The following is a 27337-nucleotide window of genomic DNA, read 5'->3' as shown; positions in this document are numbered from 1 at the left end:
ACATTTTTCCCTGCTGTGGCTCAAAAGAGTAGGACTTATGGACAGAATAAAGTGAGGAAATGCAGGTACTGTACATATCTTCCTCCTTGTCTTCTACGCCACCTCCTTCCTCTCATAGGAAATAAATGAGGTCCTGGTAGTCTTTTCACAAGAAGTTCCGTTGGACTGCAAGTGAGTGTCTTCCCTCTCCAAGGGTTGCAATAGTAACATTTGCCTACCTGCAGGTGGGATTTATGCCATAAGTAGGTTTGATACATTTTTTGGAGCATGCTTGGGACCCAATGTCTCTTCTTTCCTTTTGAAACCGGATGACTACACAGGACACTTTTTCTGTTCATAGGTCACCTGATGTATGTGAAGAGGAGTATGCTATTTTGTGTATGTGACAACAGGGGGCCCACACAAAATAGGTAGCAACTAATCATGTGGGCCTTCGGGGTATTCTTGGTTCATCCAAACTCCTGATACATGCACGCAAGATAGCAAATATGAGCATTCACCTGCAGCCTCTGTACCCTTCAGGGAAGGTTGACCACAGTTCACATTTTCTTGTTACATTCATGAGTAATCTTGGCTCATGGTTCAGTGTTCAGTGCCATCTGGTCCACTTGTTCATGTCAATGGACCTGGGAATGATCAATAGAGCAGACTGGTGTGTCAGCCTCCCTCTACAGAGAGGATACTCGTGCCTTACGGGATCTATTAAGGCACAAGGGTCCTTGTTGGTCAGACCCTCTTTTGGCCATGTAAGAACAGCACTTTCAAGAGATCACTCAGTCCATTCATGAGTGCTCAGATTGCTCATGGTGTTCTGAAGCAGGTGAAAGGTTTGATCTCCAGATCAAGAGGTTCTGTGTTGACCAACACACTGAGTAAGCTACTTCTCCTGCTGTTGAAATCCCAGAGGAATTTCTAAACACAAGAGTGCACAGATTACTCCCTTTATGGTAGACTTGTGAATCTGCTGATTGACACAGGACCTCCCCCTAAAAAGAATCCATCATCTGAGGATGATAAGGTGTCAGGAAAGCATTGACTTTCCTTTCACATCAATGTACAAACCTGTAAGCAAACTTTGCTCTGAGATATTAACAAATGTCTATGCTCATCTCTGAACAATAGTGTCTCAGTCTCGTAAGTCATGATCTGGGGTGGGCTCCCTTAAGCTGTTTTGACATGTTTGCAATCAATGACCTCAAACAGGAGGTGAAGATGGATAATCAGTGGATGAACTGGAACCTGTCTTCCAACTAACACAATGTAGGCAGGTCTCATAATTTTTCCCATTATTGGAAGATCTGTCAACATACTCCTGCCAAGTATCACTAATGGAACAGTCCTTCCCTCTACATGCAAAGCAAAAAGGGTATGGTCTGGTCTCAACCATGATCACGCATTTACTACTATATGCCCAGCAACCCTCCAGAGCACCAGAAAATTGTTGCTCTGGGATTGCACAAAATTGAATAAGGAAGACTCCATAATGTTGAATTATAGCATATATCACTTTTACCAACCCTGACACAGGACCTACCACAAAAAAAAGAAATTTGTATTAGCACGTACTTAAAACAAAAATTCTACAGTCCTCACTCCTACTGAAGACAATTGGCACAATCTAAATTAGTATAAACTAACATAAATCTGTAACTTTCAAATAAACACCATATTCTTTGGAAGCTTGAATTTCAAGCCAGTGGTTCATGTAGAATGATTTCATGTGAAGAGGGGTTTATCTTCTGAATACGTAATAATATAATAGTAATTATTATTATAATAATAATAACACATCAACAAGTCATAATTCAACGTGACCACAATACTCAAACATAAAGATGGATGACATGAAGAAAATGAAAAGGAAAAAAAAGGGGTTAATATACTTCAGGAGCACTATCAACTTTCCTATAACCTCTAAACAAGACAAAAGAGTTTAGTGCCTGTCCTTCTTTTGGTGAGTTCACTTACAAAGTTGCTAAATCTGAATTCAAATTTGGTCTCCACCTCACTAGCAAAATAAGGTTCATGTTGAGTTAACTTATTTGTATCTCATATGGAACTAGTGCCAAAATGGAAAGCATATATTAGGGTGACCAGACATCCCCAGTTTCCGGGGACAGTCCCCTTTTTAAGTGACCTGTCTCCGGCTACTGTTGTCCCCGTAAATGTCACCGGTTTTCACTGTGACTGAAAGATCCAAAATTGGAATAAAAAAAAAATGATGACAAAACTATACACAGTTGCACACCGTACTACTTGCACTGTACAGTGTATATAACTAAGGAAATGATAAACAGCTTTGCACGGAATAATTTGCGAGATTATTACCTTCCAAGAACATAAAATCAAATTTCCCACCAAACCATAGTCAGTATCGTGATCCATGTCCCTGACTCCCCTCTTGCCTTCCTGCCAGCAACCAGCCAGCACCACTCTCTGCCATCCAGCGGTGTTTCCCCAGTAGATAATTTTAATACAGTTCAAGCATTGGTAAGTAGTCATTAAATTATAGCCTACCTTGATTTAATCAATTGAATTTCTATTCAATTCCTTTGCAATTTAGGATAAATAGGGTGAGAGAAACTTTTGAATGCTGCTTAAAGAATGGTAAGGGCAGTGTCCCCATTTTAGTTTTTCAATGACAAAAACATGTCATGCTTTGGAGGTTTTGATGCCTCTGAACCGAAAATGTCCCCGGATTTTGTCTCAGAAATCTGGTCACCTTAGCATATAACTAAAAATAAATAATGAGCAAAAAATATTTCAATACTCTTTTGTAAACAAATGAATTACTAAAACTTACTTTGCTACCAATTGGGTTGTTTAAGGTACAAACTAGTACTGTTTGAATCTTCTATCAGGTTCCTATGGATAAATGCCCAGAACAGGCACAAATGATCAACTTCAAGAATTTTCCTGAGCTATTCCAACACAGAAATCTTTTTTTCCCAAGATACTGATATGGTAGATATCATTACTTTTCACAGAACCACTTTGAATGATAAATGATAATATTGTACATTCACAAGAAATATCTGTTAATTTCCTTATGTTCCAAAATTTCAAATAACATAATTAATTCATTAATATGAACTACATTCCCTTGCTTAAACATGACAGTAACATCATCAAAACATGTATACTACTACATTCTAAGAAACCAGCTAAAATGTAGACTTAGATCCACAGAATTTTATCAAATTTACCTCCTTTTGTAGTCTTTCCAAACGAGCATGCAACTTTTCATTCTCTGATGTTATTGAGTCGACTTTCACCATAAATTTTTCAAACTTTTCTGCATTCAATCTGAAAAAATGTTTCATTGTATAATCAATGAAAGCTTACCTAAAGCTTTTCTGTCACTTATAAAATAAAATGCATAAAAAATCTTTTAACCATTACAGCAATATTTATAGTTCTCAGAATTCAAAACTTGTAAAATCTACACTAACTTTAAAGCTGCATCTCTTTCATTCAAAACCTCATCATAAGCTGCAAGAAGGGCACCCAATTTGTAAATACTTGGTCGACTTATATCACCAGATATATCTTCATATCTATCTTCTTTTAAGGGTCCAAACTTTAGATGGTATCTGAAATGGAAAGTATGTATTATAATGAACATTTTCATACTACATCTCACAAATATGCACCTAACTACTATTGCAAAAATATTAATATAAAATGACAAAAATTATAAGTTGGAAAGAAAAAAAATTAGCTGCAGGTTGTCCCTACATTTGGTAATTTTAATGCAGCAATTTTTTACAGCAATTGGGAACATAAAAATTTTACTTACCGATTGAGCTGCTCATTTAATCTCTTAACTACATCTTTGAGAATTTCTGTATCATTCATACAATCTTTGATTTCTTGCTTTAATCTTCCAATAGTTTTTGTATTTTCATTGCTTGTCTCTTGATGGGTTCTCTCTAAGACACCCTTCTCAGCTGTAAGTCTTCTGACTTGATCAGATAAATCTTTTACTTCTTGTTCTAAAGCAATCAGTTTTAACTGTTTTTCATTTTCCTCTGACTGAGTGCTTATCCCTGGAAAAAGGAAAACATAAAATTTTAGAAAATATAAAATACAGCATATCATCTTCAAAATCAAGATAAAACCATTATTCAACCTGATCTATCCATTTATATTTACAGAAGACAGTACAAGTAAAAGTCCAAGTGCACACTAAAGGCACAGATTAGTGTCATATGATGCTGCAAATGATGTTTTGCAAATTGTGCAATTTTTTCATTACAATATGAACTAATTAACACTTTCATGTATCTAATAAGTGGTACTGAATTTCTCTGGGTGTAAAACAGTGCTCAATATCAATACACAGCTTTGATATTTATAAGCCATTCTCAAGTCATGCAACTTATTTTCTAATAGATAAGAACAATAGAAGGTGAAGTATTACGTGTCCCAATCAAGGAAATGATATCTCTGCAATTGCTGTGAAACATACACATTGCTAAAAGACTCTTAAAAGACTTCTTGATTAGGGCTGCTTCATCCAAACAGCAATTTTAAAGGTGACTATGAAAAAACTCAATAAAATTTTCTTTGAAAAATATGTACCATAAATAATACTGTTGAATAAACTGCTGATGAAAGAAATAACTACCTGGAATCTGATAAGTTTCTTAAACAGTGCTGTTAAAGAGATGAAAGCAATAATGTACCTGGAATCCATCAAGTTTCAGTATTAAAAGTATTCAATAAAGCTAAAAAACTGTACATCAAAACACCAAGTTTTAACTTACCTTGCTGGAGAGACGGGTCTGTGGCTTGTGTTGCCAAGTATTGAGCCAGTATATTATACTCCCTACGAAGTTCCTCCAAGCGTGCAACAACTGCTTGTTCATTGGCCATCATTTTGAGATTAAACCACTTCTGTAAATATAATACACATACAAAATAAGTTGAAATACATTTAGCACTGCATATAAGCTATGTACACTGATATATGCAGAAGAGAGCAGGACAGAGAGAGAATTACAAACAGCAATTCAGTGTTACTCTCAACAGAGCTCTAGGGCCTTTCAGGACCAAAGACAATTTCATCTTTCATATGTCCAAGAAGTACAGAAACTACATCCATACCAAGCACACAAGAGGAAAATATACCTTGGGCTGTAGCATAACCCTGCATTCAATGTCTTGAAGTTACAATTAGAAATCTCTATTTTTTGTCTGATGATTTTTCTAGTGCTTAGTTATCTTTTGGCCAGCAATTTATTTTTTCTGCTTTTTTCCCCACTATTCATTTTGCTCATAAACTTTCCTTACTTCAATCTTCTAATGTATGGGCATTCTATTTGTTAAAGGATACTATTTCGTATGAACAGGTATGTGATATCAGTAAAAAAAATATCTAATTCAGCCAAGGATAAGGTTGCATTTTAAGACTGGACACTGAGGCAACGTGATTGATTTGACAGAAGAGACAGAAGATACACAGACGTGCCACCAAAGTCATCCTGAGATTTCAAGAACTCATTACCCTCTTCAGTACTTGACAGATCAGGCAAAACAGAGGGAAGGCGTAAACCTCGAGGTTGTCCAAAGGATGTTGGAAGGCATCCTCTGCCAGAGCAAGAGGATCCGGGACCACCAAACAGTAAACTTCCTGATGCAGAAACCACTCCGTGCCCAGGATTTGGTTCAGATGACTGTCTGTTGGCTACCACATTCCTCTTGCCCGGAATGTACCTGGCAGAGAGCTCCACCCAGTTGTCGATCACCCACTGGTGTAACTCGACTGTCAATGAATGGAGGTGACAAGACACCAGACCCCCCTGCTTGTTCACATAGGTGACCACTGTGGTGTTGTCAGACATCAGAACCACTGAATGACCCTCTACCTTCCCCCAAAACTCCCTCAGCCCCAGAAAAGCTGCTTTCAGCTCTAAAACATTGATGTGAAGTAGCTTGTCTTCCGCACTCCAAACGCCTGACGCAAGGAGGTCTCCCAGATAAGCTCCCCAACCCGAGATGGAGGCATCTGAAAACGGAAGGAAGTCTGAAGGGGGAGAATGCAGAGGGATTCCCACCAAGAGATTCTGGTGGTTGTTTCACCTCATCGGACAGAGGGCCTGTCTGTAGAGGGGAATCTCTCGCAGGGGACCAGAAGTCTTTCAGTCTCCATTGCAGAGACTGAAGATGAAGACGACCATGAGGGACCAGCTTCTCCAGAGAAGACAAAATCCCCAGAAGGACCTGCCACTGGTGAGCTGGCTGTTCAGGTTGTGACAAGAACTTGTGTGCCCCGAACCCCAACTTCTCTAACCTCTGGTCCGACGGAAAAACCCTCGACGCAGTTGTATCTATAATCATACCTAGGTAAAGAGCTTTCTGGCTGGGAACCAGATTTGACTTCTCTAGGTTTATCAATATGCCTTGCTCCTGACAAAACTGAAGAAGACGATCTATGTCCTGAAGGAGTTTCTCCCTGGAGCTTGCTAATACCAGCCAGTTGTCGAGGTACATTATCAGGCGAATCCCTTGAGCATGAGCCCATGCCAAGACGAGGGCAAAGACCTTTGTGAACACCTGAGGAGACATGGTCAACCAGAAGCACAAGACCTTGAACTGATAGATCTGCTCTCCCAGAGTGAAGCTAAGAAACTTTCTGGATGAAGGGTGAATAGGGATTTGGAAGTAAGCATCCTTTAAGTCTACTGACAGCAAGAAGTCATTGTCCCTTTTGCTGCCAACACTGTTCGAGGCATCTCCATCTTGAACCTTGTCTTCCTGACAAAATGATTCAAGGTGGAAAGGTCGATTACTGGTCTCCCATCGCTTGTCACTTTGGGTACAAGGAAAATCCGACTGTAAAACCCTGGAGAAGAACATTTTACTTTTTCTATTGCACCCTTGTTCAGCATTTTCAATACTTCCTCCCGAAGAGCTATGAACTTCGGGGAGTCATGGGCGTATATACGTCCAATTGAGAAGGGGTCTGTCCGAGAGGGGAGGAGAGATGTCGAATGGTAGTAGATATCTCATCCGCAGAACATCTACTACCCATTTTCTCCGCTCCATACCTTTGCAACTTGGCCCACTGGCCTGCCAGGTATCCCCCTGCCCGTGGCAATGGAGAGGGAGAGGCGCCCACTCTATCGATGACCCCCTCCGCCCCTTCTCCTAGAGCCCCTACCAGGTTTGTAGGGGCGGGATTGAAAGGAACGTTGTTGGTTCTTTGTCTTGGTCAGTGAGGGAGATTGAGAGACCCTCACAAAAGCAGAACTCTTAGAAGATTTAACAGGTGAAGATCTTCTCACCTGTAGCTGAGGAGGAGGAGGAGGAGGAGGAGGAGGAGGAGGAGGAGGAGGAGGAGGAGGAGGAGGAGGAGGAGGAGGAGGAGGAGGAGGAGGAGGAGGAGGGCATCATGAGCGTGCCTTTGACTTGAGTACTGCCTGATGTACTAACCTGTCTTTAGTATCTGCCCGCCGCTGGTCGATGGTATCTTCTAATTCAGTCCTCGGAAACAGAAACTACGAATCAAAGAGATCCCCATTCCTGAGAGCCGACAAAGACTGAGAGTCCACTGAACTCACTACCTTGGACAGTGCTGCATCTCTCCTGGCCAGGGGGTGGTTGGCCCACAAGTTTGCACTAAGGTGGGCCAGGTATGAAATAGCTTTAGCACCGGACTGTAACAGTCTAGTGAGTGAAGAAGAACTCACTACACCTCCTTCAGTACTATCGGAAGCAATCCTGGCTAGCGCAGTGGACCACAAGTCCAGCCAGGAGACCATCTGGAAGATAGAAGCCACCATAGCCTCCATAGCTAAGGACTCTTGTGATGAAAAGGAAGGACCTTCAGACCTAACCTGTTGCAGAGTTAGACCAGGCTTGAGACGGATCACGTCTGGGTTAAGGTGACGAGGCATCAAATGAACTACATTAGTTGAGTAGTACTTCCTATGCCACACGAGATGAAGAGGAATTAACTTGGATGATCTACTTGAACGCAGAGAGCCATCCCAGTCCGACACCCAAGCATTCACACGTTGCAAGATGGACTGACCGTGACCTGACAAGGGAAGCTCCAAAGAAGTCCTAGAGTCCTGTCTAGCACCCAGCAAGGCCTCTATACCCGTTGGGGTGATAGAAGACTGAGCTTGTGCTGTACACTCAAGATTGTTGAACTCACGAATGAGATCAACAACCTCTGCAAATGAAGAGACAAACTCTTGAGTGTCTCCGTCCTCCTGGTCCGGCACAGGTGACTGATGACGCAAAGAAGAAGGCTTGGCAGTATCCTCCTCCTCCTGTAACAATGCATACTGATGACACTTCCCTAGGAAGCCTAGCATTCTGGTCATTAATGGTTGGAGTGTAAGCTCTAAATCTCGAAGATCCTGAGACCGAAGGTTCTCAAACATCATTCATCACACAATGACACTTGTACACAGTCCCGGCTAGAACAGTGTACAGGCTCGTGTGGAGAACCATGTACAGTTGACCCCCCGTATTCGCGTTCTCCAGATTCGCGGATTTCTCTCGGGGACGTTTCCCCACATTATTTTCGGAAAATTTGCGCATTTGCTGTATTTTTCTATAAGAAATATCCACATATTCCTGGTTTTTTTATCAATTTCATCATAAAATGCACTTTTTGTTATAAAACTATTAAAAACACCCAGTATAAAAATTTTTATTGGTTTTTCTTGAGTTTTAACTAACAAAATAGGCTGTTTTTAGCGTTTTTCAAGGGGTTCCAACTATTCGCGGGTTCTAACGATTCACGAGGGGGTCTGGCACGCATCCCCCGCGAATACGGGAGGACCACTGTACACGATCACGTAAAGGATCCCATACACGTATGTCAGTTGAAACACGAACGTTCGTGGGAGGAATCAAATACGTGAACGTGTGACAAGTCGAGTACATGTCCGTGAGATGCCAACAAAGCATGGTCCCAAGAAAAGGAACACCGCCAAAGAGAGCTACCCGAAGGAGATGGACTTCCTGGAGAATGAGAAATACGTCAGTGAGCCAGGGAAGCTTCACATTCCTAATCGTCAGCCTCAGTCTTGTCGAGCAAGAATCCTTAGACGAAGCTTGAGCCACCTTCATATCCGCAACCTTTGACCTTTTAATCATCGCTTTATTGTCCTTACGCTGATGAACTGGTACAAGAACAGATGAAGAGGAGTCACCTCCAATATCATCAGCACGTGCGTGCAAGGATGATTCACGTTTGTGTACAGGAACAGATGAAGAGGGGTCACCTCTAATATCATCAGCACTTACGTGCAGACGGGAGATACATGTCCATTTATCGAAGACACAAATACCTTCCTTCCACTAGCTCCACTGCCAACCTCATGAACGTGAACGTGTGAGGAAGAAACACAATCTTGTGGGGTAGATGGCGAAGCACTCCTTTCACTTGCACAAACACAGATGTGCTTGGGAGACACGGTCATGTGGGGCAGAAAGCGATGCACTCCTTTCACTTGCAGATGACGAACCACAAAGTCCTTGATCCTCCAACATCTGACACGATGGCGAGGCAGTGATGGAGACGGAGCAGGAGAAGGAGTGAAACTCCTCTCTCTATGAGGTCTCTTACTAGCAGGAGTCGGGGAAGAGACCCTCCGTTTATGACTCTTCTTCTTAGATATAGCAGAAATCCTCTCGCAAAATAGAATCCAGCTTCTTGAAGACCGCTTGAACCAACACCTCAGATGGCTCAGCGAGAGAAGAGAATGATGTCATATCAGGAAAAAATGACATTATAACTGGAGGATGAGCAGCCACCACATCTGACGTCATAAGCTGAGAGAACACTGGGAGTGACGTCATGACACCTCTAAGACCAGAGCTGGTCGATGGCCTCACTGGCAGAGGGATAAGGCGCGACCCAGTGAGCATTGACGATGACAAAGGGGCACCGCAAGGTGGCAGCATGCGAATGGCAATGTAGAGGAATCCTGGGGGAAGTAGGGACTGCTATAGGGGCCAGTGGGGGTTAAGTGCTTCCAAGAAATGCGACAACAGCCCATCCAAGGAATTTGAACCCCGTAACCCAAGCGATGCCCAAATAGCTGCCATTTTGGATGACTCAGTATCTGAAATTAAGATATTAGATGGTGTAGACTCCTCCCTCTCAGGTAGAGAATTGGAACCTGAGGGAGAGGGGGCTACATTAAACATAACATCATCATCCTGTTGTGTTCCCGATACTTCCATCGATGAATCATGGAAGAAAAGGAAGGAGACGGGCACACTCGCACTAGCCACAGGGAGAGCAATCGTGGGAGAGGGAGAAGTCCAATCGTCCAGCCAAGGAGAAGAAAACCCTCCCAAGCAGAAAAGTCGAAACTGCAATATTCCCTCTTCTTGTAAAACACTCTCCACTGTGACTTAGGCCAGAAAAAATACATTCCAGGCAAGGATTAGTAATCATACAACAATTAGCAAAGCACCTACTTCATGTTGTATGAGGATCTGTGATAACAGCAGCCAGAAACCTTGAGCACGCATATCCCCGAATGCCCGGGCACATGTATTGACGAGGCCATGGAGACTCGGTGGAATCCATAATAAGTAGAAACAATCACACACAAATACACTAAAAAGAAACACGGGCACATATCAACCAGCTTGGAAGGAGAGCAACAGCAATAGCCTCTACTCTCCAAGGCGGTTAAGGAAAGACTTGACGCATCACAGAGTGGGTGCATGGTCTCTGACCAGCTATCATCTCATATGTGCAGGAGTTGCCAGATCTCACAGATTCCTTGCTTACAATCTCTGATTGTTTTAAACCGGTTACCAGCTAGTGCTTAGAAAATATCCTATTGTTAAGACCGAAGGTTTGTTCCGCATATGAACAAAAATTGTTTATACTATACTAAGATTTAAAGCTACTTGCCTTCTTAAGATAAACCTGAAAGCTCAGAAAGGGCAGAAAAGAGCATCCTACTTAATGCCTCAGTTCAGTCACTCCATGACATAATCGGTGAAGAAGGTCATGCTTTGTCTCATCTCCAAGGTACCTATGTCCAAAATATAACAAAATATTAGTATTGATACATGACAACAATCTTAGATTCTTCATTTTACATATATAACTCTACTCATGAGGCAAATTGACAAATAAGCATTGAAAGTTGAAAACATAAAAATGTTTCAAGTTGAAAACTTAAAAATGTTTCAAAGACCCAATTTCAATTAACAGATTAAAAGAATGTCTTTACTAAGGTGCCTGACCCCTTTCAAGTACTGCACAATTGCATAAGAACATTGGCATTTGCATTTTTGTGCTGCATCCAAATGAAAATCTAACGTAAAATATCTAGATTTCACATTCCTACACATTAACTCATCAATGTCCAAAATTTTGAATTCTCACATAATTTAAGACACCACAATTTTCACCCGTGGATTTTCCATTACATTCTTCTTAGGAAATAATCAGCCTCTCACTGTAGGGAAGATGTACAGTAGTCATACAATTTCTTGAAGAATATGAGGTTATTCCTTTACCAACTACACTATAGTATGTCCAATCTGTCAATAAGTGCATTTCTGGGCTCAGCCGTGTCGCTCCGTGAAATGTGTCCTCTTTAGCACTATTTCTAGTAAAATATTGCTATGATACCAGAGAACTGCTAAATTGGACATGTCAGAAGTCTCTGACTCGCTCACCTAAATAAAAGGTGTCGGTATAGAACTGGGGCGAGTGTTAAACACTACCACAGTAACCCCTCCAATTAGCCTTTTCCTCATCAAAAGACCCTGAAAACGGGGAGCCGACCTATAGGTCACACCCAGCTACCCTGTTGAAGGGGACTGCGGCGTCATTCTTATCGATAGCCTCCCAGCGTTGCACGCTTTTTTATAGCTATCTGTTCTTTTTATTGGTTTCGTTATTCTTTTTCGTTATGGATCGTCAATCTGCCTCTTCACCCAAGTTAAGTACTGGTTCGCCCTTTTTCTGTATTTAGGGAATGATTTTGCCTTTCGTTTTGCCTTTATTTAGGTTTTTGTTAGGCGTCTCCTCCCGTAACGAGCGGTAGCGAGCCGCCATTACGTCGTTCCCTTGTTTTGTACCAATTTCGAGCGGGCTTCTTTCAGTTAATCAGTACCTATATATTTATATTTATATACTCGTAACTTATGTATTTCAGTATATATTTTCAGTATATTTTATTATATCTTGGGTGGCAGTTACTTTGTCGATCTGGTTTGATCTATGTTTATTATGTTCATGATTTCCTGTTTTTCAAGGGGGTCGGCGTTCGCGCACGTTTCTTTGTTTCGTGCTTCGTTGTTTATCTATCGTTCCCCCCTTCCCCCTTTTATTTTAGTTTGGTATTTTCCATTCAAGAATTCCCCCTTTTTCTTTTCGTCAGCTTACCGTTTGTTTTCGTTTTGTCGGTGAGCAAGTAAATTTTCCTTGTTGCGCCCACTCTCACCGAGTGGCCTCCATTGCGTTTTATATTTTTCGCCCCTTATTTTCATTACCCCTGTTAAAGCATGTTTTTCCCTTAGCTTTAAGTAATTGATTTTATTTTGTCTATGTATATTTGGGTGTTCGGTCGGCAGCTAGCCTTCATAGGCTTTGCCTGCGTTTTCCTCGTGATCCTTTATTCGCGGGGAATCGCTGGTCACGTGATCGTCCCCCCTTCAGCCCTCCCTCCCTCCCTTGCTCGTGGGATCATCCCCGTAGTTGGGTGCCGCTCTCGTTGTTTGTCGCTGACGGCCGGTCCCACCAGCTGAGGGGGAGGTGTATGGGTCTCCCATGGACCTCGGGCTGGGGAGTGTCGCTTCTTAGCCGACGCCTCCCGGGAGTTGTTAGTCCGCACTGCGTTTCAGCCTCGGCTTCCGTGGATTGTTGCGCTCTGCTTCTTTCACTCCCGGAGCTTACATCCACCCGCCTAAAACATTCCCTCTCCGCATAAGGCGGGTTTAGATTCCGGCCGCTCCCGGAGTCATTGAGGGTTATGTTTACGGAAGATACTCTTCCGTAGGCGGAGATATTATATTTGTTATTTTAGTTTTTATTATCATTATTTTTATCTTTATCTTTATTTTTATTTTTATTTTTCTTGCCACGGAACTTGCGAGTTCATGTGGCCGTCCCGGGTTACTTCGTGTACCCCCCTCCCCGGGTCATACAGCTCCGGGTATACAACTCCGGGTGGTTTTTTTCCTTACACAGTCCCCGGGACGTTAACATATGAATATATATAACCTTTTAACTTTTGCTTTTTTTATAGCCCGGAATGCTCCGGCACAAAAAAAAAAAAAAAAAGAAAAGAAATATATTTCATTATCCTATTAAGTGTGTGCAATTGTTCTTATATATTATTGCACTTACAGGCCTCTCAGTGTCTGGTTGCCGGCTGTAGTGCTGCTCTGCAAGATCCGTGCGGCCATGACGTTTGTCGGGGCCACCAGCCCTGTGCAGTGCTGCTTCCTGATTCCGTGGTCTGGCATCATGAAAACTGTTTTGCCTGCTACGACTTGGTACATCAGGCTACCTCTTCGGTAAGTTGCCGCACTGCTGATTCTATGTTTATTGTATAAATAAAAAAAAAAAAAAAAAAAATATTGAAATGAGATGAAATAATAATCAATTAAAATTTTCTTTAAATTAAATTACATTGTTTAATCAATAATTATAGAATAATGTTCAAGGAATTTACTTGGTATTGACACATTCCTTGCATTACAGGCTGAGCAGTCTATTAGGATGCTGCACTCTCCGCCTTCAAGATCTGGGTTGGAGGGTTTGGACGGAACGTAGGGAAGGCTAAGCCGTATATTCTGTCCCGAGATATGGCGACTTTGCTCTTCCCAGCCGGAAAATCTGCCGGATACGTCGATCCAAAAGTAGCGGCACCAATTATCAAATCAATACAAGACTCAGTTATTGAACAGCAAGAGGCGGAAATTTGCGGACCTTGGACTAGAGGAAGTCACTTGAAGTGGTTGAGGATTTGCCCGTTACACTAGGCACGGGTACAGGTAACAGTGTTAATGAGGCTAGCTTACTTTTAGTCACCGGGATCTTTCCTTGATGTGACTCTGATTCTTCCTCTCCTTCTACTTCCAATTCCTTCATGGGTTTTCACAGGAGGTTTGCCCCCTCCAAGGTTGCCACTCCTTCTCTGTGATTCCTAAACTAAAACAAAGAAAAAACCTGCGGGTAAAAACCTTGCTTAAAGGCAGATCAGAGACTATGCCAAGGCCTGGGCAGTCACCAGAGGTTCATACACATATTAAAACTAAAATAAAGTCACTTCCCAAACCTTCAATCCCAAGGTCTCAAGGAGGGAATTCTTCCTATTGCCCTACCAGTCCCATTCCATTAACCTCTAGGGACCAGATACCTCATAAGGTACCGCAAGAGGGACAGGATGATTCTCCTTCCGTTGACCAAGACCAGTTCAACACAAATATTCTAAATCAGGTCAGTAGCCTTGGTAGTTACTTCAGCTCAGTTGCAGCAAGGTTTGAAGAAGTGTTTAGCAGGTTAGGTGCTCAGGACTCCCTGATTGCAGGTCTCGAACAGGAGTCGGCAGTTTCGGCCCCTTCTAGTAGCTTGATGCAAGCTCAGAGCATGCCTGACGGGTCCACGCTCCCTCCCTTCCACCCCGGTAATCCCTGGAGGGTGGCTAACTTCGCTCCGTTTGCCAATGGGATGTTGACTATAGAAGGTTGCGGCACACGTAGGCTCGAGGATTTCGAGTTTTTCCCAGAAGGTTTACAGCCTCCATTTATCGGCTATGTTAGGCTTACGGAGGCAGCTCTGGTTAGAGAGGATAAGGTCCCCAAGGAGACTGTTATCCTTTCTAGAGATCAGGCTCAGCAAAACATGGGTACGGAGCCTAGAAGAGTGGGACTGCTCAAATACTAGGATAACAGCTTTTTAAAAGTCCTTTCACCATGTTTACAACTGATGTCGCAACCCCTTACCTTTTACATCAAAGGTAGCAGAACTAAAACACTCCAGGCAGTGACTCGAGAAGAGCCCATGCCCCAGCTTAGGGAGACAGATCCCACATCTTTACTACTCCCAGGTAGGGAGGGATTTGTGGGAGGATTTGCCAGCTACGTTCTCGGTAGGCAACAAGCTGAAGCCAGATTGTGGCAATCACCTTGTTTAGTGAACGCCTTCCTAGGCTGTCAGACGCATTGATCCAAGCCGAATTTGACGCTAAGACACGTCTCGCAAGGTCTCTTAACTCCCTAGTGGATGACAGAGACGGCGGCTCGGGAGTACGCTCAGGAGCTGCTGTTTAAGGTCATTGCGAAGTCGTTACTTTTAAGCATGCAATGTGACTTGTTTACGACTTTGCGATTGCTAGGAGAAATTGCAGGAAGCATGTTCGTCTGAGGCGACGATAAGGCACGAACCCAACAAGCTTCTAGCTTCCTCCAATCTCTGGGGTGCAGATCTCTTCCCAGCTTCAGCAGTATCCGAGGTTCAGAGCGAGGCATCACGTCTTAACCAAAAAGCATCAGGTTGCGTTGGGAATCCTTTCAAAAAGGAAATCAGAAGTCTTCTTCCTCCAGTTTTAGGGGTAAGAAGAGGCAGAGTCTTCTTCCCTCCAGTTTTTAGGGGTAAGAAGAGGCAAAGGAAGGAGTTCCTACCTTTCCAAGTCCCGCAACAGCATCCTGTGCTACAAGCTGTTCCAATTCAACAGGTATCCCAGCCTTCGACTTCTAAGGCTCAGCCTCAGCAACAGCATCAATTTGTCTTCCTTTCACCGCCGTCTAACCAACAGGCCTCCTCACAGTATTCAGTGTCGCCCGCTTTTAACCCGGTCTATGAGAGTTGGGCATTTCTCCCCTTTACCAGAGTTGCTAGGGGTGGCAGGGCTAGAGGATCCTTTATTTCGCCAGCGCGGAGGAGCCAGAGCCCAAGGGCGAACTAGAGGTGCAAGGTCAGGCAGAGGATCCCGGCCTTCATCATCTCAATGAAGTTCTCAGGTAGGAGGCAGGCTGTAGCTCTTTCGTCATCGTTGGGGGTTCAGCAGTTGGGCAAAAAGCATAGTATCCAGAGGCCTAGGCTGAGTTGGATCAAAGGTCCTCCTCCACCCATCACCTTCTATCAGGAAGCAAACGCAGGAATTGATGGATTACTCCAAGGACCTTCTCCAAAAGGGAGCAATCTCCAAGACGAAGAACTTGAAATTTCAGGGTCGTCTATTCAGCGTCCCAAAGAAAGGGACCGACAAAAGAAGGGTGATCTTAGACTTGTCCCGTCTAAACTTGTACCTTCGTTGCGACAAGTTCAAAATGCTGACCATCTCTCAGGTGCGGACCTTACCTCTTCCCCGTGGGGCCGTCACCACCTCTATAGATCTTACAGACGCCTACTATCATGTCCCGATAGCTCGGCACTTCCGACCATTCCTCGGCTTCAAACTAGGGAAAGAAGCCTACTCCTTCAAAGTAATGCCCTTCGGGCTGAATATAGCACCAAGAGTTTTCACGAAGCTGGCGGAGGCAGTGGTGCAGGAGCTAAGATCCCAGGGTATATTGGTGGTGGCATACCTAGACGATTGGCTAATCTGGGAGATGGACAAAGGCAAATGTATCAAAGCCACGGACAAGGTCATGTCTTTCCTGGAATATTTAGGGTTCAAGATCAACAGGACCAAGTCCCGGTTGACTCCGGAGTCCAAGTTCCAGTGGATAGGGATTCATTGGGACTTGGATTCTCACACTCTTTCCATTCCAGCAGGAAAGAGAAAGGAGATTGCCAAGGCAACAAGACAATTCTTAAAGTGCAAAGAGACTTCGAGAAGGAATCAGGAGAGGATCCTAGGCTCGCTCCAGTTTGCCTCAGTCACGGACGTTCTGTTGAAAGCCAAGCTCAAGGACATCAATCGAGTTTGGCGTTCGAAGGCAAATGCCAAGTGTCGGGACAAGTTCGCCCGGATACCTCTGATTCTCAGAAAACGCCTGCGCCCATGGACAAAGGCCGCCAACCTAGCCAAGGAGTTACCGTTGCAGTTTCCTCCCCCGTCCCTAGTGGTGCATACGGACGCATCGCTGACAGGTTGGGGGAGGTTGGGGAGGTTATTCACAGCACGAGAAGGTTCAGGGAACTTGGTAACCTCACTTCCAAACACTTCACATCAACATTCTAGAAGCTATGGCAGTGTTTCTGACTTTAAAAAGCTCCGTCCTCCAAAGAAGACTCATATCAGGTTGGTCCTCGACAGTGCAGTAGTAGTACACTGTATAAACAGAGGTGGTTCAAAGTCAAGTCATGTGAACCACGTGATGATAGCAATCTTTTCTCTAGCAGCCAAGAACACCTGGCATCTGTCGGCTACTCACCTGGCAGGAGTCCACAATGTAGTGGCAGACGCCCTGTCTCGGTCGGTCCCTCTGGAATCGAATGGTCACTGGACCAAGAATCCTTCGAGAGAGTTTGCCAAAGAGTACCAGGTCTAGAAGTAGATCTGTTTGCCACAGAGGCAAACCACAAGCTGCCTTGTTATGTAGCCCCCAATCTGGACCCTCTGGCATACGCTACGGACGCCCTGAGCATAGATTGGAAACCAGTGGTCGAAAATCATATTTATTCCCTCCAGTGAACCTTCTCCTGAAGGTGCTGCACAAGTTGAGATCCTTCGAAGGCCAGGTGGCTCTCATAGCCCCTCACTGGCCCAAGAGCAACTGGTTTCCCCCCTTCTCCTGGAACTAGGTCTTCGCCCTCACCCTCTCCCGGACTTGAGACTATCGCAACAAGTTCAAACGAGGACTGTGTTCGATTCCTCGGTCTTCACAAAACCCTAACTTTATGGATTTCATGAAGTTTTGCAGGTAAGAGAGTAGGCGACATTGATCCACAGAACATGTTGTTCTTGGAGTCAGACAAGAGAGAGTCTACGCTTCGCCAGTATGACTCAGCAGTTAAGAAATTGTCTTCGTTCCTCAGAGAATCAAATATCAAAGTAATGACATTGAACGTGGCCATAACCTTCTTCAGGTCTTTGTTTGAACAAGGCTTGGCAGCTGCAACAATTACAACCACTAAGTCAGCTCTGAAAAAGATTTTTCTTCTCGGGTTTGGTATCAATCTAACCGAGTCTTATTTCACCTCTATCCCAAGGGCATGTGCACGTCTACGGCCCGCTCACAGACCGTCGTCAGTGGTCATGGTTTCTTAATGATGTTCTTAGGTTAGCCTCGGAAACAGACAACTTCAAATGTGATTACCAAACCATTTTGCGTAAAACTCTGTTCTTATTGAGTCTAGCTTCAGGTGCCAGAATATCAGAGCTGTCATCTTTATCTAGAGGTGAAGCGCATATTGAGTTCCTTTCCTCGGGGGACGTGTTGCTTTCGCCAAATAAGCAATTTCTAGCTAAGAATGAAGATCCCTTGATGTAGGTGGTCTCCATGGAAGATTGTCCCGCTTCCGCAGGATCCATCGTTATGTCCTGTTAAAACTCTTAAGGACTATTTATCTAGGACGTCTACCTATTCCGAAGGCCCCCTTTTCATTAGAAAAGATGGTGGTACACTATCTCTAAACGGCATTAGGCAGCAGATTTTTATATTTTATCAAGAAAGCAGCCCAGGGTCATTCCCCAAGGTGCATGACATTCGGGCAATAGCAACTTCTGTTAACTTCTTCAAATATATGGATTTTGATGATCTGAAGAAGTATACTGGTTGGAAGTCACCCTTGGTTTTCAAAAAGCACTACCTTAAGTCTTTAGAGGATCTAAATATCTATGCAATAGCTGCAGGGAGGCCAGTGTCTCCCACTGCTACATCATTATAGTTACCGTCCTTGTGTCATATGAATCTGTTCAATTATGCCAGCCTCATTAGCATTTTACCTACCCTCAGCAAATGCCTTAGCTATTAGAATAAGTGTATAATCATGTATAGTTTTAGTACATACAAATTATCTGTTAATTATTTTATTATGTTTGTGACTTGTTGCAAATGTTGCCACATGTTTTGGCTATATAGTATATTTTGTATAAATTGTATTTTTTTTCCAATTCTAAACTATTTTATTATTTCCTTTGATTTCATTAATATGATTTCCTCCTTTCAGGATAGTATAGCTTGGTGTTTCTCTGGTACAATTTCACGGAGCGACACGGCTGAGCCCAGAAAAGGGATTTTGACGTAGGAAAAATCTATTTCTGGGCGAGGAAGCCGTGTCGCCCAGTGAAATCCCCCCTTTTTTCCTTTTTTCTTTTTTCCCCCCCCCCTTGCTGTGCACCAAGCTTCTTTGCTATCGATAAGTATGACGCCGCAGTCCCCTTCAACAGGGTAGCTGGGTGTGACCTATAGGTCGGCTCCCCCGTTTTCAGGGTCTTTTGATGAGGCAAGGCTAATTGGAGGGTTACTGTGGTAGTGTTTAACACTCGCCCCAGTTCTATACCGACACCTTTTATTTAGGTGAGCGAGTCAGAGACTTCTGACATGTCCAATTTAGCAGTTCTCTGGTATCATAGCAATATTTTACTAGAAATAGTGCTAAAGAGGACACATTTCACTGGGCGACACGGCTTCCTCGCCCAGAAATAGATTTTTCCTACGTCAAAATCCCTTTTTTCATAAACCTCAAGTAAAGCAGAAACATTGTGACAGATGAGTTAAGGATGCTAAGAAAGCAATAAGGTGTGTAAGGTATATGATTTTTCATAATTGGATTTAAAGCCAAGGTTTTGGCGAAACATCAGAAGAATTTCTGATAGCTAGTGGCCACCCCAATCACCAAAAATCTAATGTCTAGGCACTGCATTCCTCCTGGTGGTATGGGACCCCAGCTGCATAATATGAACTAATTTTTAAGCACTTAGAATCCCCTGGCTCAAAGAAATTAAGATGTCTCCAGACTAACTAGCCTATTACCAGTAGTATATTCAATGACCTATAGTGTATTTACATAGTAGCTATATTTGCAAAAAAATTTACAGATTGGAAAAAAACACTGCAACTGTCATCAATCAGCCAATGGCACTGTTTTACTCTGTCTTAACAAGAAATCACTAATCAGTACCACACAACTTATTTCTGCAGAATATTAACCTGTGGAATGCTCGATAGCACTTTACAATCCCCTAAAGCAGTCTGAGAAACTTTAGTTGCAAGTAGCAAGATACAACTAACCAGCCTAACCTGCTGTATAGTAATCTGTAGCTTAGGTTTTGAAAACAAAGATGGAAAGCTATTTAGATGGAGTTTACTTAGATACTTTTAAACTATCATTATGACAGATTTTAAGTACGTATTCTAACATTTTTAAAACATTTTCCATCCAGACAAAATTATTAATAACTGCGACACAGCCATCTATTCTAAATATTTTTATAGCCCCCCATAATGACTCAGCCAGTCTTGGGTAGATATAATTTTCTAGTAAGTGGCAACCTAGGTTACGTATATCCATATGAGTGGTCTGACATACCTTTTCTCAAGGTTACAGGGATTATATTACATGGGAATATATCCCTGTTTTTGTAATTATCACTCATTTTCCCCAATGATAAGAGAGTATCATATAAGTATTAAATGGGCTTCCTTACAACAATTAAACACAGTTTAACGTTTTTCTTCAAATTTAAGGCCTTTTTCTTTTATGCAAAATTCCCTATAAGGAACACTAACAAGCTACCAGGCAATTTCTTTTTAAAATGTTGTGCCTCCTCTTGTCTCTACTGACAGGTCTCCCAATCCATACCAACTGGATTAACAAGTAACATTACTGCACAGTTGCATGTGCCCTAGTGCACCATGTATTCTGGAATTTAGTACAGTACAGTACTCCTCCATTAACTATAGAATTACAATGTTGCCTATTCTTTAGTTTATTATCTATACCAGTACCCTTGCCTGAGGGTGTCAAGACACCTTAAGCAGCTTCATTTACATTTTGCAGTGCAATCATTCTCCCTTGTAGTATTTAAGGAGGCAACCCTTAATCATTGCAGAAAAGTGAAAACATTAAATACAAGGTTACATCCTAATCTAACATTCCCCAACTTGACCTATCCTAAACTAGGGCACCAAATACTACATGAGTAGGTACACCTTCCTTAAACTTTGTTAGAAAGTATGGTAGTGCTATTTACAGAGACACAACCTAACCTAACTTATGATACCATGCCTTACTTGGCTTGGGGGGGGGGATGGCAGCTTAGTACATAGGTCACCTCTAACACACAGCATGGCAGTAATATTTACAAAGATACAGTAGTACCTCGAGATACGAAATTATTCCGTTTCGAGGGGCCCTTCGTATCATGAGGTTTTCGTATCTTGGACCACATTTTACATGTAAAATGGCTAATCCGTTCCAAGCCCTCCAAAAACGCCCCAGTAAATTTCATAATAAAGCTAAATTGACCTATAAACAATGAAATACTACAACAATTTGGACCATTCAATACCTAAATTAACAAAAAAATGCAAAATATAACCTGTAAATAAAGTGTATATTAGTGTACATGGTAACAAGAAATATACTGTACGTATGTAAAATGTGGAAGCTTACCTTTCGAGTGAGGCTACGTACATACGTAACTATCCAAGGAAGATTGCTTCTGCCTACTTTTCACAGTGTTCCTGTGAGCCTTTTCGGGGGCGGGGGGTGTCTTCTACAATGATTGCACTTATGAAAAGCGGCTTTAATTCTGCTTTTTTTGTTTTTTTTTTCTTTGTTTTGTACATATGTACGTACGTACACTTTAAAAAAATACACGTACGTACTACATACGTAACTATCCAGGAAGATTGCTTCTGCCTACTTTTCACAATGTTCCTGTGTGAGCCTTTTCGGGGGGTGTCTTCTACAAATGATTGCACTTTATGAAAGCGGCTTTAATTTCTGCTGTTTTTTTTTCTTTTTTTTATTTTAACTTTTTTTTTACTTTTTGTTTACTTTACATGGTTTTTTTTTTTTTTTTTGTATTTACAGAAGTTCAACTTTCTGTTTTTTATCACTTGGTTCTTTTTTGCGCCTCATGCCTCTGTTGGCCCTGGTGTCCATCAAAACCCTGTTCAACCAAATACTCTCTCTGCAACTGATTAGGGTACTGAATGTTCGGCTGCTGACCTTCAACATAAACTGAAGTGCCTTGATTATATGTACTACTGGTATGCATGTTGTAAATAACTGGTCTACACCCTCTGTTCAGCTGGGAGTGGAGATTCTACCAACCTTGCAAAGTTTCCAGTTATCCATGAGAGAGACCTTGATCACTTATCCCATGTGAGAGATCTTGGTCACGTTTTTTTTTTTTAAATACGTACACATTGACGATCCCGAAAACGAATACCACGTGCGTACTATAACAATGCCGGTACCGAGTGGCCGAGCCACGCCACCACGTGTACATAGTAGATGCATGATGGGAGGGACACTGACCAATAGGAGAGAAGGATTTCATGGCCGCAACTAGCATCAGGAAACCAATGGGAGAGCAGGAGGATGGTGGCGAGTCTAACTAGTACTAAGATAGCAGCGAGGCGCGATTTTCAAAATTGTTATCCGGGCGAATCTCGGACTTTCAGAAACCTTTCGTATCTTGAAAACTTTATTTTTGTATGTAGAGCCTTTTTTTTTTTTTTTCCGTTAAATTTTTTCGTATCTCGCGTTTTTCGTAAGTTGAGCCTTTCGTATCTCGAGGTACCACTTACCTCCAAATGCCCCACTGAGCTACCCTTATCCCATGGGAAAAAAAATTTGTTCAAATGTGGCAGTTCTACTTACAGGGAAACAACCTAAACGTCCTGTTATAACCATATTGAGCCATGAGGATAGACTTCACTTTTCATGCCTCATCCATAGAGTGACTGACTACTAAAATATAGTTATTATCACTAAGGTAACAACTATACACCTTCCCACACTACTGTATCCTGTAGTTACCAGTGTCTTTTCTTTCAGCAATTTGTATCATAGGCAAATAAATACCTATATCTAAAAAAAAATTTACAGAAGTTAAAAATAACACCAATCCAAAGGCACAACATTCTCATAGGTCCATTCCAAATTATAAATTAGCCTCTGACTCAAAATTGAAGGGGGTAAATTTCACCTAGTGAAGAATCCAGAGATGTTACTGGAATAAATCTTAGTACTTATCAATAATACATGTAGATGCTGTATAAATATGTGTACCAAAAAAAATTACATGAACAGGTTATATTTCATTCTAAGCAGTAAGGAAGAAAGGTTGAATAATACGGAGACGTTGAAAAGAGTAGGCCCAGTCATACTGAAACCACAATTTAAATCCTAGCCGATGTTACATGCACCTTTCTTTCCCACATTACTTTCACTTGATTTTAAAATCAAATCTGTCCAATTCACATCTAAAATTAATCTATTAAGAAAACTATGCTTAACCATTTAGGTATACATATCCAAGTGCTACCAACAGGCTTGCCAATACCTAGGGTACACAACCAAATGGCCACCATTTCACTCAAAATTACTACTTTTTTTTTCCACTCGATATTTAATCGGTGAAACAACAATACAATTACATCTTTAAGCATACCATTCAAAAGATTGAAACAATCTTTTGAATGGTATGCTTAAAGATGTAATTGTATTGTTGTTTCACCAATTAAATATCGAGTGGATAAAAGTGGTCATTTCGAGTGAAATGGTGGCCATTTAGTCATTTACCCAATAATGAGTAATCCTACGGTTTAAGGGTCCAAATTCACCACCTTAAGTAAAGATTTATCATATATTCATTGATTCATGGAAAACAATGAGAAAATAAGCAGTTTATCTGCTTAGGTACAGAAACAGACGGTAAAAAAAAAAAAACCAAAGGGAACAGAGGGGGAACATCAATAAACAATAACAAGCCACAGGGGATACAGACCCATAGAATTTTGGGACAATCATAAATCTCTGCTTCTGTAAGCAGATAAACCGGACAGTTCTTCAGGTTCCAACCTGGTTCCTGGTTCCCAAGCACTCATTTTTCAGCAAATGGCCTACTAGGTATCTAGGCTATATAGCTACTTCTGTTTGCAGATCTGCCCAAGGAAACTGAAGATAGTAGGAAAGAAAACTTAAACAAACACACACAAGTGAGCAGAAATTTGGACTCCTAAACTTTAGGATTAGCTTACCCTACTAGCTAGGGTAGTATCATTAGGCATAAACTACTGTTTTCCTGATAGGTATAAGTCTTTCCCTTTATTACTTAAAATTCCTTAATAAAACGCTTTATTTGCTGGTTATACAAACATTCCCAGCATTAGCCTAATGTTGGGGAGGTGAAGCACATACCTAGGTAGTAAGTTACCTTGAAGCATTTATAATGGAAATGTCAAATTCGTACGAAATGGCCTACTACTACCTACCTACCTATAGGTAGGTAATATAGTATAGTAGTAATAGCAGACAGGTTAAAATAACCTGAGTATCACGGGAAAGTTTACATTCCCAGTAATTTATTAGTTTAACAGTTGACTGTACCAACTTCACTTTCGGTTTCGAAATGAAAACTAGTACGATAGACTTAAATTAGGACTAGCCTTGTACTAGCTAGCTACCTAACCTAGGCTAGTAGCTAGGTAGTATGTTATGGCATCCTTAGGTATAGGCTAACCACCCTCCGAGCTTTCCTATCTAACCTAAAGGTACAGTTAAGGTAAACATTAGCTAAGGTTGTCGGTCAATTCGTCTGGATAATACTAGTAAATTATCCTAAAACACCAGTCTATTCAACTTTTTTTACCTGACTTCCTCATCAAGTAGATCAGGTAGCTGATGTTATCTGGTACAGTACTCCTCGACGAATGAACTTTCAAAAGTTAAACTATGTGTTTGGGGGAACTTTTCGCTATACAAGAATTTATTTTTATCGCTCATTCATAAATATAAATAATATATTACACGAAGTTAGGTCTAAGTTTATTTTCAAGACCATATTTCTAAATATGTCTTAGTATAAAATCTTAGCTTTTAAACAACATTCATCAAATAATTCTGAAAATTCAAACATTTGTTACAAACATACCAAAACAACGGATCGTTGCCATGACAACGTAAAGTAGCCAGACAATCCACAGATTTCTTACTATCATGCAAACCGGGAGTCCGGAACCATATTTGTATTTTGCCTTCCTTCCCTTCAACATTTTATCCTCTGCCTTTTATTTCCTTATTTTAACCTGTTGTGTGTTATATTTTATAACATAATTGATACTGGCGACGCTTTCTAATCTAATATACAAATATACAATAGGAAAAAGAGAAGGCAGGGTTACATGGAGAAGCCTTTCACATGCCTCAAATGATTAGTTATCTCCATAGGGGTAAACGTATGATAACCTTGGACCAACACGGAAACAAGGCGTTAACCCTAAATTTAAGCAAGATTTAATGGATTAAAGACAATCAACCAAAAGCTTTTATTTAAAAAAAAATGGGGGAAAACATAGAAAATAAATTTAAATAAAAGTCAACACTCAAAATCTGTAGCAAACTAATCTCAGGGAAAATTTAAAAGGAAAAGCTTAGTATGATTCCGGAACAAGTCTGATGACTGTCAGAGTTACATTCAGCACGCTTATACCACGAATAGATTAAAATCTGAAGCAAGTAACCGTTTATACTGTGATAAGGTAAATCAATATTTAGAAAAAATTTCACTTCATTGCCCAGTATACAGCAAAACGTATTAGGAACAGATTTAGATTCGTGCAACAGCCATATCAGGATAATACAGAGAAACTAGTAGCATCAGACTTTTCACACCTCAGACTGGAGCGTAAATTATAAGTATGAGGGAATTTATGAAAAACACAAGATTAAGCTGGACATATACTAGCACGGGTTCTTCCTCTTGGCCAGCCCAAATCAAAGGTGAAGTAGAACAAGCAAAGCGGCCCTTTTAAAGTCAAGTCTTTATTGCTATCATATTATTATTGCTGGCTTATAGAGCAGCCTACAAAGATACATATAGGACAGGTTATCGTTTTCAGTGATTAAATTAATTTATCGAATTTCATGGAAACGAATTGTGCGGATCCATCATGGATGAGAAAATTGCCTACTTGGTAAGAACGATGAATAGTGTTGTTCCTAAAACTTCCATAGATTAATATATTTCTGTGAAGGGGCTCCAAACAAAGTTTTCCCATGGTCCTTACTTAATCAAGAGCTGAGGTTGACCCTCATAAATTTTTTTTTTCTATCTTTTAATCAGCTTTCGTATTAAAGACTGAAGGAAACCAGATAACTAATAAAACAAATCGAATGACCTTCGCATCTAATTTGATACCTGTTTGAATGTACCGTATATTACTAGAAATGTTAAAAATTAATGAACGAAATCTTAATTACAGAAAGAACTCATTGTTAGTGTATCATTATAGTTAAGTAACAGTTCAACGAAATGTCTTTGTTTGAACATAATAATTAAGAAACGTCTGGGCAGTGGCGGGTGCCGGGTGGCGACTGTGGCGGTATGTTCATTAAGCTGTAAATTCGGTTGATGTGATTTAGTATTTCATTTGCCAAAATGGCGTGAGATTAGCAGGTATGTTTATAGCTGCCTTAATTGATAATTGTTTTGGTGGTAGTGTGTTACTTTGTCCAAGTCAAATTTAGACTTTCCACAGGGAAGGCTTGATTGAAATTTTATAATTGGTTTATATGTAAAGTTTGTTTCTCGGCGTACTGACTGGTTCATAAAATCGGTTTATAACCGCTATTTGATCTTGCTTTTCAGCGACAGGACATTTAAAGGTTTAATTAGATATTCCAGGTACTAATGTTATAAGTGTAGGTATAATAAATAAAAATTAAATTAGTGACAAATCTGTTACATTTTATTGTTGCCTAGAGCTTTATATTAGTTTTATGCAGACTACTTTAGAAAGAATAAGTTGTTTGGTGGTAAGGTCGACTTACAGGACATTAAAAACCACAATTTAGAAGGCTTGCACTGTATTCTGGAAAAGACCTTGGCACGAGGTATAGTTTATTAAAAATTGACAATATTGGAAAATATATAATGCATTACAGGTGAGATAATGTGAAAAATTGTATTCAGAGAAAAAAAAAAGTAATGTAAAATAGGCATATTTTTTGGGTGCTCCTGAAAGTATTCAGTTTTTTGGTAGATCTATATTTCTACTCCGCGGAGGCCTAGACTATGACAGTTGCAGTTTTTCTATGCCGTTTTTACCTTCTGAACAAGAATTTTAAGCAATATTTATTCGGACGACTGTAATTAACCACAGGGGCTCGTACTAAACACGGCGAAATACATTTGACGCCCCAATTCCTGGTGGCCAAGGAATTGGGGACGAACGATGCGGAATGCGTATATAGAAATAAAAAATTTTT

The 27337-nt window shown here is 41.2% G+C and overlaps 1 protein-coding gene across 2 annotated transcripts in view; it reads right to left on the bottom strand.

Moving 5' to 3' along the window:
- The window catches only part of LOC135225708 (centrosomal protein of 89 kDa-like), a 67068-nt gene extending 42209 nt beyond the window's left edge, over nucleotides 1-24859 (bottom strand). Inside the window, exons 1-6 of one of the 2 annotated variants that reach the window (XM_064265072.1) lie at nucleotides 24720-24859; nucleotides 10895-11018; nucleotides 4770-4899; nucleotides 3800-4049; nucleotides 3453-3593; nucleotides 3207-3306 (exon numbers count right to left, since the gene is read on the bottom strand). In XM_064265072.1, coding sequence (XP_064121142.1) covers nucleotides 3207-3306; nucleotides 3453-3593; nucleotides 3800-4049; nucleotides 4770-4881 — 603 coding nt within the window. In that variant the 5' untranslated portion in view covers nucleotides 4882-4899; nucleotides 10895-11018; nucleotides 24720-24859. The remainder of the gene's footprint in view (nucleotides 1-3206; nucleotides 3307-3452; nucleotides 3594-3799; nucleotides 4050-4769; nucleotides 4900-10894; nucleotides 11019-24719) is intronic. The other variant, XM_064265073.1, reaches the window with a different exon arrangement.
- Between the last annotated feature and the right edge of the window lie 2478 nt (nucleotides 24860-27337).

Source organism: Macrobrachium nipponense, chromosome 13, assembly GCF_015104395.2.
Source record: "Macrobrachium nipponense isolate FS-2020 chromosome 13, ASM1510439v2, whole genome shotgun sequence".
NCBI classification, from domain to species: Eukaryota; Metazoa; Arthropoda; class Malacostraca; order Decapoda; family Palaemonidae; genus Macrobrachium; species Macrobrachium nipponense.
Note: the sequence above shows the minus strand (reverse complement) of the source record. Positions and strands in the feature narration are given on the sequence as shown.